Source organism: Magnolia sinica, chromosome 4 (assembly GCF_029962835.1).
Source record: "Magnolia sinica isolate HGM2019 chromosome 4, MsV1, whole genome shotgun sequence".
In the NCBI taxonomy this organism is placed as follows: domain Eukaryota; kingdom Viridiplantae; phylum Streptophyta; class Magnoliopsida; order Magnoliales; family Magnoliaceae; genus Magnolia; species Magnolia sinica.
In genome coordinates, this window is record NC_080576.1 from 101,075,646 (window position 1) to 101,087,040 (window position 11,395).

At 39.0% G+C, this 11,395-nt stretch overlaps 1 protein-coding gene across 3 annotated transcripts in view; it reads right to left on the reverse strand.

The window, feature by feature from the left end:
• Window positions 1–541: 541 nt before the first annotated feature.
• Window positions 542–11,395, reverse strand: part of LOC131243526 (E3 ubiquitin-protein ligase UPL3-like) — a 30,491-nt gene continuing 19,637 nt past the window's right edge. The window contains exons 9-18 of one of the 3 annotated variants that reach the window (XM_058242939.1): window positions 10,460–10,555; window positions 8,567–10,162; window positions 8,065–8,295; window positions 7,863–7,967; window positions 3,274–3,354; window positions 3,104–3,172; window positions 2,298–2,426; window positions 2,022–2,144; window positions 1,112–1,279; window positions 542–910 (exon numbers count right to left, since the gene is read on the reverse strand). In XM_058242939.1, the coding sequence (XP_058098922.1) occupies window positions 1,214–1,279; window positions 2,022–2,144; window positions 2,298–2,426; window positions 3,104–3,172; window positions 3,274–3,354; window positions 7,863–7,967; window positions 8,065–8,295; window positions 8,567–10,162; window positions 10,460–10,555 (2,496 nt within the window). In that variant the 3' untranslated portion in view covers window positions 542–910; window positions 1,112–1,213. Of the gene's footprint in view, window positions 911–1,111; window positions 1,280–2,021; window positions 2,145–2,297; window positions 2,427–3,103; window positions 3,173–3,273; window positions 3,355–5,386; window positions 5,785–7,506; window positions 7,569–7,862; window positions 7,968–8,064; window positions 8,296–8,566; window positions 10,163–10,459; window positions 10,556–11,395 lie in introns of those variants that run through there. The other 2 variants (XM_058242940.1, XM_058242941.1) reach the window with 2 other exon arrangements.

Consider the following 11,395-nt stretch of genomic DNA (forward strand, 5'->3'; position numbering starts at 1 on the left):
AAATTGGTGAGATCAAGAGACCCTTTGAAATGTGGGTATTGACATCTAAAGGATTTATTTATTTATTTATTATAGATGGTCATTCTAATTTAGGCCAAAACATAGACGTCATTTTGTAAAAATCCCTGCACTGAACCTCCAAACCACCTATGATGACTTGGGTGAATGTAACGAAGGGAAGGAAGAAGAGGAAGAAGAAGAAAGAAAGAAAAGAAAACTCCAAACCCGGAGTTGTTCTGCAAGCTTAGTGTGTTCCCCTTTCAATGGCAAGCAGGATGAGCATGGCCCAGAACCCACTTAATACCGGTTCAATTTTCCAGAGTCCAAAACCAACCCAACCGCGAAAAACAGAGAGATCCTGCTCAAGTACAAATCCTCACCTCACGATGCTTTCGTAGCTGGGCCCATTTATATTTTATACTCTTGAGTATTCAAAATTTCAGTCCAGCACAATGCACAAAAGAAATCTATAGCAGACAAAAGTCATCAATTTTTAAAAAATAAAATAAAAATGGAGAGACTTACCCTAAAACACCCAATAGTCAAGATAGAACATACGTTTCTTTTCTTTCTTTGTTCGTCAAGTATATACAGCGGAAATGTGGTTTTGTGCATCACTACTCAGAGACCACAATGTATTTGAAAAAGAAGACAACAAAAATAAAAAGTATTCTCAATGGAATTAGAAAAAACCAAAATTCAATTCAAGAATTCTCATCCCCTTTCAATTTTCAGTCTGTCAATACATTATAGGCTACCAGTGAACTCAGGTAAGTAGATAGGCAGGAGTTTCCTTTTACTTACAAACATTAGCAGACAATTTTGTTTCCCCCCTCTCAGAAAGCTTCTTCTCAGTCAATGTAACCAGCCCCTTGGGCCGCCGAGCTGGCTCTCAGTATCAGACATTCAGCTGACATTGAGAAAGCAGCATTATTGAAGAATGGAGAGGAAATTGTAACACGAAGGATACGTATGGTGGTGGGCCATCATGCAAGATGAAAATGTGTTTGTACATATGGAGGGTGGAAATGCGGAAGAAGTGTGCCTCGAGAACAACCCCAAATTAAGAAGTAAAATGGAAATGGCCTCGATGGGAGAAACATAAACTGACCTAATTCTTCCCAGTTTAGGGGCAAATGAAAGAACTGTTTGCATGAAATTCGAGGGACCCGTGTTGTCGCAATATGGTGCCATTGGATTAGTGCCTTAAGTCTTATGACAAGTCAAAGGATCCCTGCCCTTCACTGATGGCATAAAGTAGTTTCTTGTACATAACTTCCTGAAGAAGCAGAAAATGCTAGTCAAAATGGCATCAGTAGAAAACAAACTCGTGACTAAAGATATGCATGTTTTTTAAAAGAGGCATTACATGATGCTTTGTTGAAAGCCATCGATTTTTTCTGCTCATCTCAAGAATAATGCGGGTCAGGCCCACCTTTCGGTAATCCAGGCTGTTCAACTGGTAGGCCCCATCACAGGATGGACCACGGCTTGATATCTCCCCTCCCTACCAGTCGATCCAACACACCCATGGAAAAATGGAAAAATGGATCAATGATCCCCATTTAGACCACAGCCAGTTGGTGAATAATATATCGCAAGATTCAACAGCCTTCTGACTGTGAGCCCTCATAGCCCCACAGCAATCTTGTGAAGCTTTGCAGGATTTTCCCCACAAAACTGCAAAGGGGAAATATTCCCACCTGAAGCTCTACAGGAAAATCCTGCAAAACAAAAGAATACCGTTGACATGGTGGTACAGCAGGGGCATAGTGAGACACTGTTCAATCTCAGGGAATATTTCTCCCCACTTTCCAGACGCAGCTTTAATGGGGGCCCAATTGGACAGGATTGCCCGGTAGGGGAGAAATGAAATATTTTTGTTATCTTCCATCCACCATGAGACCCACCATTTGTACAATTCAGATCCCAAAAGATGTAGCCAATGTGAACAGCCTGTTGGGCCAAAACATTGCTAGAATAAATATTTTGTACATCCTCTTTCTTAAATGAAATTGGACCTTAGTTGAATAGGGCGGAAGCTTGAGGTAATTAGCACAGGTCATAACACTGGGCAAATCATCATCAGCCGATTCGGAAGGGCCAGTTCCATTAGCTGCCGTATTTGTCGTGGTGGAAGAATGCTGCAATCAAGCACACAAATTAAGCATCAATGCATAAGATCTAAACGCATGGTTGCCTTATGTTTGCTGCTATTTACAGTGGAAGAAAGAAAAATGATGATACAGCAAATGCAAACCAACGATGTCAGTGTAGAGTAAGTTCTTTGTCCGTACCTTCCTCACAATGGTCAGCTTCGGGTTTAGAACTGCCAGACCACCAGGTGGAAGCCTAGGTGCACCAGTTACAAACTGGCAGAAAGCACGCTGTTGCTCGGGAGTGAATTCACCCATGATCTCGAGTAGCTAAGACAACAGAGAAACAGGAATTTGGGTTTCAGATGAGGTGAGAAACATAGTGACATATCTCATTCTCGGCAAATTCTCGGCGGGGAATTTTATCGGGAGATTTTAAGATTTTGATGTTTTTCTTGCAATATTATCAGGAAAATCTCACTGAAAATAAATTTTTTAATATTTATTAAATTACTAATATGTTTTTTTAAAAAAAAATTATTATAGAAGTATAAAGAGAATGATTTTAACTTCTAAATAATTTTCTGTTAAAATCATGATAATTTCGCGATAAAATAGCAAAAAAACTAAAAAGTGACAAAACTTTGAAAATGTATGAATATTATTGAAACAATATAGATAGTCAAATTTCCGCGACAATATCGTGAGATCGAAGTACCCGAAAATTGAGTTTTGCTTGTTTGTCAGCATGGTGATTGCATTTTAAATTACGATTTTTTAAAAAAAAAAATAAAATTTCAAAGATGATATTTTTATTGAAAATTACGAAACATTTGGTGCAGAGAGAGAAAACCCCAAATGAGTGTGCCCACAATGCTTTGTTTGTTTTGAGTGAAGATGCTGAAATAATGTATTTTGGTGGACAAGCATTTTGAGGTACTTCCATACATATCCTAAACTCTAAAATTGAAATCGATTAATCCAAATCTGGGGAAGAAGATGCATACATTGAGAATTGCGGGGCTCTTGGCAGTGTATCCATGATCGAATTTTATATGATCAACCAGCTTCTCAGCCTGCAATGAATTAGACGTGATTACTCCATAAATGCAACTAGCTATGCAAGCTAGCTTCATAAATCATAGATGTTCACAGAGCAGAGGACAGAAAAGATTACCTCCCACAGTTCTCTACGACCACATAGTAAGTAGTCCAGCTCATGTGGAGAAAAGATTTGTAAAGATGTGATGTCAAAGACCTGAACCATAAAATGTTTGGTTTCACCATAAAGAGAATCAGAGAGTAAATTAACAACTATTGTCAAAGAAAATTACAACTTTTTTTTTTTTATAAATGGTTGAAAATTACAACAATTTATCCAGTTTAAAATGATTGGAGAGCTACTAAGATTAGGGATGGATATCGGAACTGTTTTAACCCAAAGAACGGAAAGGAAATTTTCTTATGAGAAATATGCAATCTCACACCTTCAAGATGGCAAATACGGAGATTGGGTCGGGGAATATCACAGGTATCGCTTAAGAGCTTTGCAGTCTAAGGGAAACTTCCGAGAAACTTTAGGAAAATGATGTAATTTTCAATGAAACTTCCAGAGACGTTAAAAGATACATGATTACACACTTTTAACTCAAAACATTACAAAAAATATGCACAATACTTTTCCATTGTTTAGGGGACAAAACTAAGCTATTGACCATAAATGATCCAACTATATCCATAATGAGTTCATATGATTCAAATGTCATAAAAATAAAAGCAATAAAACACACAATGGAACCTAAAACTAAAAAAAGCAAAAAATATAAATATTCGTCTCAGATCCACATGGAGTTATGATGCGGCTCAAAGTCATTGTCCCTATCCCTACCAAGGCAGCTATAACAAACTATAGTTTTTTATAATAGTAATGCTTGGTTATTTAATAGAAATATGCAAGGGGTAACCCACTGCATATCTCTATTAGAAATTAAAAGAATATTTTCAATCATTTAAAAAAAAAAAAATCCCAAGAACTGAAAGACTCGGGCCAATTGGGCTACACTCATCATTATTTATTTTTTCTACCCTTATATAACAACTTTAGAGTGTAAAAACCAAAGAAATTTAGATTTCCACATTTTCTTGTCTTGTTTGAAATCCATTTCAATGGAACAAAGTCCTGCACAGACATGGATTTCAAAATATTTAGGTGTCAATCTGTTTTTTTTTTTTAATGAATTTAAACGAAATGTATTTTTCTTGCATTTGGGGTTATCATGATTTCCCACCAAATCCGTGTTTTGATGCAAAACAACTTAAGTGGAGTTGTTAAAACACGGCCACAAAGGAAACACCAAAAGAATTGGGCAAAACAAATTGATTTTTTCCCTCAATTTATGCTGATTGACACTGTTTTGGTTGAGACTTGCAATATACCATAAGTTATGATGGAAACAGTGCAATTTTATAACTGGAGGTGTGCTGATATATCCTGACATTTTTTATATCGTGATATATCAGCAAATATCAATGATATTATCGACGATATATTGTAACATATGGATTCCAGTCACATATCGTAAACGGAGGATTTTGATATATTGATAGACTGCAGTTGTTCACTTGCCCTTTCTTTCAAGAGGCCAACAAATGGCAGTGCAAGATGGATCCTTTAGGAGTTTTCATAGTCATATTGTTCTATTTTTCTCTCCAGTGTGGAGCAGTGAGGGGTCTAACAACACAAACCACTCCCTTGCGACATTATCCTGGGAACTCCTAGAGTGGTCACACTTGGATGGTTATTTGTAAATGATAAAGTGTTAAACATTGATCAGTAGCGCAGTAGGAAGATGTCGATCACGGTTGTCTGCATTATGACTCAGGGATGCATAGTCAGGGCACCATCTCTTCATTCATTGTGATTTTGTGGTTGGGATCTAGAGGAAAATATTGGCCATGTTTGATAAGCATTGGACTCTGCCAAACCCTTTTGGGGCATTTGTGCAAGCATCAAACAGGTTGATGGGAGCTTGCCATGCCTATAAACATGAAAACACCTGTGAGTTCTGAAAGTTCATTCCCTCCACCTGCAAGGAGCTCACTTTTATGGATGTTGATTCTTTTTATGTTGAAACCGCTTCGAGGCATGAAGAACCTACCTCAGATTGTCAACTTGGGATCTATCAACTTTGAAAAACTGAAGTGTCATCTGCAAATTGGAGATGGCAAGCCTGAAAATCTGCCTTTGTTTATACACACGCACACTACAGCCACCCACCCACCCACACCACATGGGTACTTGATCCCATGATCTCAATGTTGAAACAGTCTGTCTACCACTGAGCCATGGAGCCGGAACCCGTGAAAATCTGCATCTTGCACCTTGAAACCATTGATTAGGCCTGCCTCCCTCACTTTCTCCAACATCTGCTAAGAGTTTCTGCAATAACTACAGAGATGAAAGGAAAAGGACGAGATCCATCTCGAGCCCCTGAAGAAACTATTTTTGGCAACATTGATGGAAACAAAGTAATGCACAGAGCTAACAAAATCTTGTATCCATCCCAAGCTCATTTCAAATCACGTCCACCTCAACACATAGAAGAATTAGGTCCAGTCGATGTAATCATAAGCCTTCACCATGTCCAACTGACAAATAACACTCCATCATCCTGCTGAAGACATGCTCCTTGGGGTTTGGAGATCAGAAAGAACAGAAGTACCATTTAGATAAACCTCCAATTTTTACTTTTTATTTATTTATTTATTTATAATTATTATTATTATCTTACCTATCAAGAAAAGCACCATCTAAATGGACATGAGCACTCAACAGACAGAAAGGACAAGACCAACAGGAACTGCCATTGTTTCCATCACTACCTCAGATATAATTCTTTTTCATCATCCCAAAAAAAAAGGGAAAAAAGATTCAATTGAAATTACCATTGATACAAAGAAGACATTTGGTTAAACTTACATATTCCAATTGAAGTAATTCAGCCATTTCATTCCAACTTTATAACAGAATGAGATAAAATTTTGGGTCCAAGTGACAAGAAGGTTCAACTCTCAATTATGGAGTTTAGAGGCTCTTCATGTTCAAATCCATAGCCTCTCTCCTGCGAAATTTTGGATGCGGGCTTAAATCAATGAGGGCTTCCTGGAAGGGATTGCTGTACACTTTCCAATACTCTCAATGCACAACCGACACATTTCATGTTGACCTTTTTGTTGATTAGGATGTTCTACCTAATATATGTGCCATGGTTCCAGTTATTCCAAGAAAATATCCCAGGCTTTCCACCAAAAAGGTGTGAGATTCCATTCAAAATCACATTTCCTCAAATCTCTATATTTCCAGTAATTAGTATAAAGCCAGCCAAGCCATAGCAGATTTTTTTTTATTTTTTTGGGGAGATGATTATCAATAGCAGATTATAGTTTCCGGCAACCACAATTTCAACATCCTACAGAGGCTCCATTTACCTCCTAACAGTCTATGAAGCCATTACACATTTAAACATCACCCCTGACAGAAATCAAGGCATCTCTTGCATCTTGCACAGTCCAATTAATACCAAGCAGTCGCTCGAAGAAGTGTGAGATGCAGTGCATAGACCCCATATGCAAGCATGAGAAATTAATGGGTCCTGCTGCATAAGGACATGAATAGTGTCCCCATGTGCTAACATGCACAGGCAGGTCAATGGTGTTCGATCTAGACTATTCTCTGAGGGATGCTGCAAAGTTGTCCATATTGGAAAATGCTAAGCCTTCAAGCACTGGCCCACAAATGGATAAAAGAGAGGAACAAGTCCAGTCCATACAAAGGGCAAAATTTTTTGGGCCATACACCATCCATGTGAGGCCTATTAGATCAGCAGTGTGAATCATAGGACCATGGACCCCCACTTGTTCGGATGGGGGCACCAAGGGAACTGTTCATGTTATGATGTGTGAGAACATGATAATTCTTCTACAAGCATATGGGCTGAATTTGGAGCCGTACCAGAACTGCCTTCAAGAGACGAGCTAGCATTATTAATTAAGCCATACTAAAACAAAATGCATAAAATAATAGTTCCAGCTGTACCCACAACAGGTGCATCATATATATACTAGACAATCTATTCCATGACTTGCAAACACGTAGCACATACATGGCGATATTGTGCAGATGACAAAACATTATTTAAAGAAGTGAGTTGAAATTTTATTTGAAAATAGATACAAAATTTTTTCATAGAATACTAAAATTTCAGTGAGGGCCTGTTTGGATAGTGGGAAAAGAAAAGGAAATGGATGATTTCTCCCATAATAGGACGTTTCACAATGTTTAGATAGCAAAGAAATACCGGATTTCAAAAAAGCAATCATTACCCAAACACCATAATTAATTCTTACGCACAAGATGCAAGGTAACGAATGTGAGAGCTTCATCAGACTTCCACTTCCTATCCAAACAAGCCCCTGAAAATGGAATCCATAGGAATTTGTCTCATGGAAATCTTGAGAAACCATCATTGGGTAATCATTACAGGTTTGATTTCTTTTCTTTTCTTTTCCCATTATCCAAACAGGCCCTAACAGAGAGCAAAATGCAAAGAGGGGAGAGATGGGAAGAGGGGTATCCACCAAGGCAATGGATAACAGTTCACAGTGACAAAACCAGATGCTTGAAGGTCAGCATATGTGAATGTGATAAAGAGACTTGAGTTTGAAAGTTGATTTTAAAAATTTATATATATATATATAACATTTTACCTGATTGAAACCTGCCCTAAATGCTTCCATTTGTCGCATAATTCCTGTCTTGACACTGGCATGCACTACCAAGGAAATGTACTCTTCCAAATTACTAATATTAACCTGTAGAAAACAATCATAATGGAATTCAGATTATTCTGACATCAACACACCAAAGGAAAAATATGGCATGCTAGATGTTCTCATTCAATGGGAATACCAGTGTGTTTTCCTCGCCTGGCTTTAGGATGTAATCCGGGTAACCAGGAAGTGTAAAATCTACACAGAGATCTTCAATAGGAGCACCACGGAAACGTAGATCAGCTATAGCTTTCTGGCTGTTACCACCATTTGCCTCCAGATACTGTTTCCGGCAAACAAGCGCTTGCATTTCTTGCAAAATCTTCCCAAACTCAGCATCAAACGAAAGAATATCATGCAAATCAAGATCCTGGAAAGAGATAAAAATAATTACATCTGCCAACCATACCTCCAACAAAAGATAAGGAACATGGGTAAAAAGTAAATTGTCGAGGGAATTGATATTTACACCCACCTTTTTGATAGCTATACACTTTTCTGATTTTAGAAATACAAATAGTACAACTACGGACTACCAACCAATGTATAACCAATTGCAGAAACAGGGGATGCATTTATAAAAAACAATCGGTGTAAATAGTGGCTCCTCATTGGTAAAAATAAGACTGCAGTAAGCTTACTTGACCCAGCAGTAGCTTATAAAATGCTGTCGACAGTGGCAGGTCCAAAAGCCGCCCATCTTGAAGAGCTTTCGCCATAACTCGTCCAAGCAAGCGGAAGTATTCAATGACTTTAGCAAATTGAGTACCATCAGAAGCATCTGCATTAGGAGGCCATGGGCGAGGAAACAAACCAAGCGGGGCGTGTATAATATCTCTGCTGCCAACAGTAGAATCTATCTCAAACTTCTTTACATCTGAAATTTCATCAGTTTTTTGGGGTTTCTGTTCATCCAGATCAATTTCCATTGCAGACTTCTCAGATACAGCATTAGACCTCCACATTTCCAGTCCAACCTTCTGTAAGTCATGACTTAAAAGGGTGTAAAACTCCAGAGTTGGACCCAATCCGGTGCCTACCTCACCAAAATATTCCACTTCAAGAACAGCCTTCTGGCTAGAATACATCTCCATAACTTTTGCCGCAGAATCCAAGATACGATTTCTTGAAACACGGACTTTCTGCCGCTGCAATCTGCCAACACGGATCTCTCTCTCATTTGCCGAGCTTTGATTATCAGCTCCCTGTTGCTGCTGAAGTCGATGCAATGCACGGGATAACCCAAAAGCAGTCGAATAGAAGTATTGTCTCCTGGTCTCGAAAGGAAAGAGGAAGGGGCATGCTTTTGTCAACTGGTAACACCATGAAGGAAGGCTGCCACTACACAATGCAAGGGCATCTTGGATCTGACGAGCCAGTTTGGGAGTCAGCTTGCTATTGATAAATTCTTCAGGATGAACCTTGGTGCCAATGGTACTGAGTTCATCCAGACTAGAAATTTTCCCCTCCGAATAATCATCAGAGACTGCCTGGATTCTCAAGCGAGATGCCAGCTGATTTAAGCCCTCTAACACACGCAGCAATGCAAGAATGTTGTAAGTGGGATTCGATTTTTCAAGATCACAAGGAAGCTCCCCTTGCAAGATGCTATCCAGAAGTGAGGTTTGTTGCCATGGACTGTCAGGATTAGAAGTTGAAGTAGAGATGGCTTTGGCAGATTTTGATTGAGTAGAAGTCGTCGAACCACCTGTAGAAGCCCTGTCAATTTGGGTGTCTGCCTTCTGATATGTGATGGTATATATATCACTCCAAAGCCTGCCACCATCACTGGATGGAAAATCGGGGCGGTTATACCTCTCGTCATCATCCTCATCCAGAATAAGCTGGCGTTGGATAGCTTGATAAATAGTTAAGTTCCTGTTAAGCTGTTTCCCACCTGCTGAAAAGATTAGTTTTGGAGGATCATTTGAACTACCAACAAGAAGACCGCGGCGATCTCTACCACCCCTGATACCTCTGCCACTTGCAGATGTCAGTCCAGCCATGGCAACTGCAGCGAACGACATTGCACCCCTTGAACCGAAAGGACTCCCACTTCTGAACTCGGCAGACTCCAGGCCTCTGACAGAGGCTGTTCTGTTGCTAGAACCAGAAGAAGGATTCGTCTGGCTGTCACTTGTTGCAGAGACAACTGTACCATCATCGGCTGAATCTCCCAGTTTTACATCGTGTACCTTCTCTGGTATGCATACAGGAACACCATCATCTCTTAGTACCTGGAAAGGAAAGAAGAAAACTGATGGAATCAGCGCAACATTCAACATAGTGCATTTCAGTTTTTAACACATGCAAACATTTATGGATCCTCACCCTCATAAGCCTTCATTCAACATTTCAGACAAGAAATTAATCTACCTTAAACTAGTTTATACCAAAGATGAGATCGAGAACATGGCAGGTTCAGATTGACATTCTAATGTTAGGGATTTTCCAAAGGCTTTTCAATTTGTAGCAATTAATTTCTTGCTAACAGAATTCATGAATACTGAAAGAAATAACTGGTTATGGTGTACCTCGTCATTGTCATCATCTTCATCCTCTGAGACGTCATCCTCTTCAATCACCAATGCATCATCAATCTCGACAGGAGAGATGTCCAGCTCCTCGTCCTGCAGAGAAATAAACCAAGTACACAGTGGTACAGTTGGATGACGCCAACATGGTAAGAGAAACTGATATCTGAGAGCGAGAGAGAGAGAGAGAGAGAGCACCAGTGGAAAGTCAAAAGGCCACAAAACTAGACAAGCTTATACTAAACACTTGCTAAGATGATAAAGTCTCAGGCACAAGAAAATAAATGAACTAGCGTTCGTCTAGAACTACAGAAAATGCTATCACAGTACGTTTTGATAGTATATAGATTATAGTAGAGATACTACCAAGATGCCAAGCTTAGCAACATCACCCACTCACCCCCAAAACTGAAACATGATATAAAAATCAGACTAATCCTTTTCTTTCTTTCTTTCTTTCTTTCTTTTTCTAAGTCGCCACCAGTGGGATCTGGCAAGCTCAACATCATGGGCTGTGAGAATTTTGAAATAAAAAAAGGCGAGTGCGGAAAATGTAACTCCATCCCTGCCAGCTACTGGAAAGTAATGCCATTCCAACAATACCTAAATGCTCAGAATAATTTGCTTAAATTTGAGAGTAACAGCCAAACCAACATGTCAAATTGGATAAATATTTGCTTCTCAATCTGATCATAGAGCCAAGACAGTAGGTTTGGGTAACTTCTATTAAAGACACCTCGCGTCATGTTTGATTTGCTTGTCCCCTTATCACATAAGTATGAAATATAATATAATAAAGTTGACTAAAGATATTTTTCCCGTACTTCAACCACTATATAATTGTCCGCTCATATATGAACCTTTACATGCAATTAACAGCTACATAACCCATATGGAGGAATCCTAGACTGAGAAACACTACACATGCACTTGCAG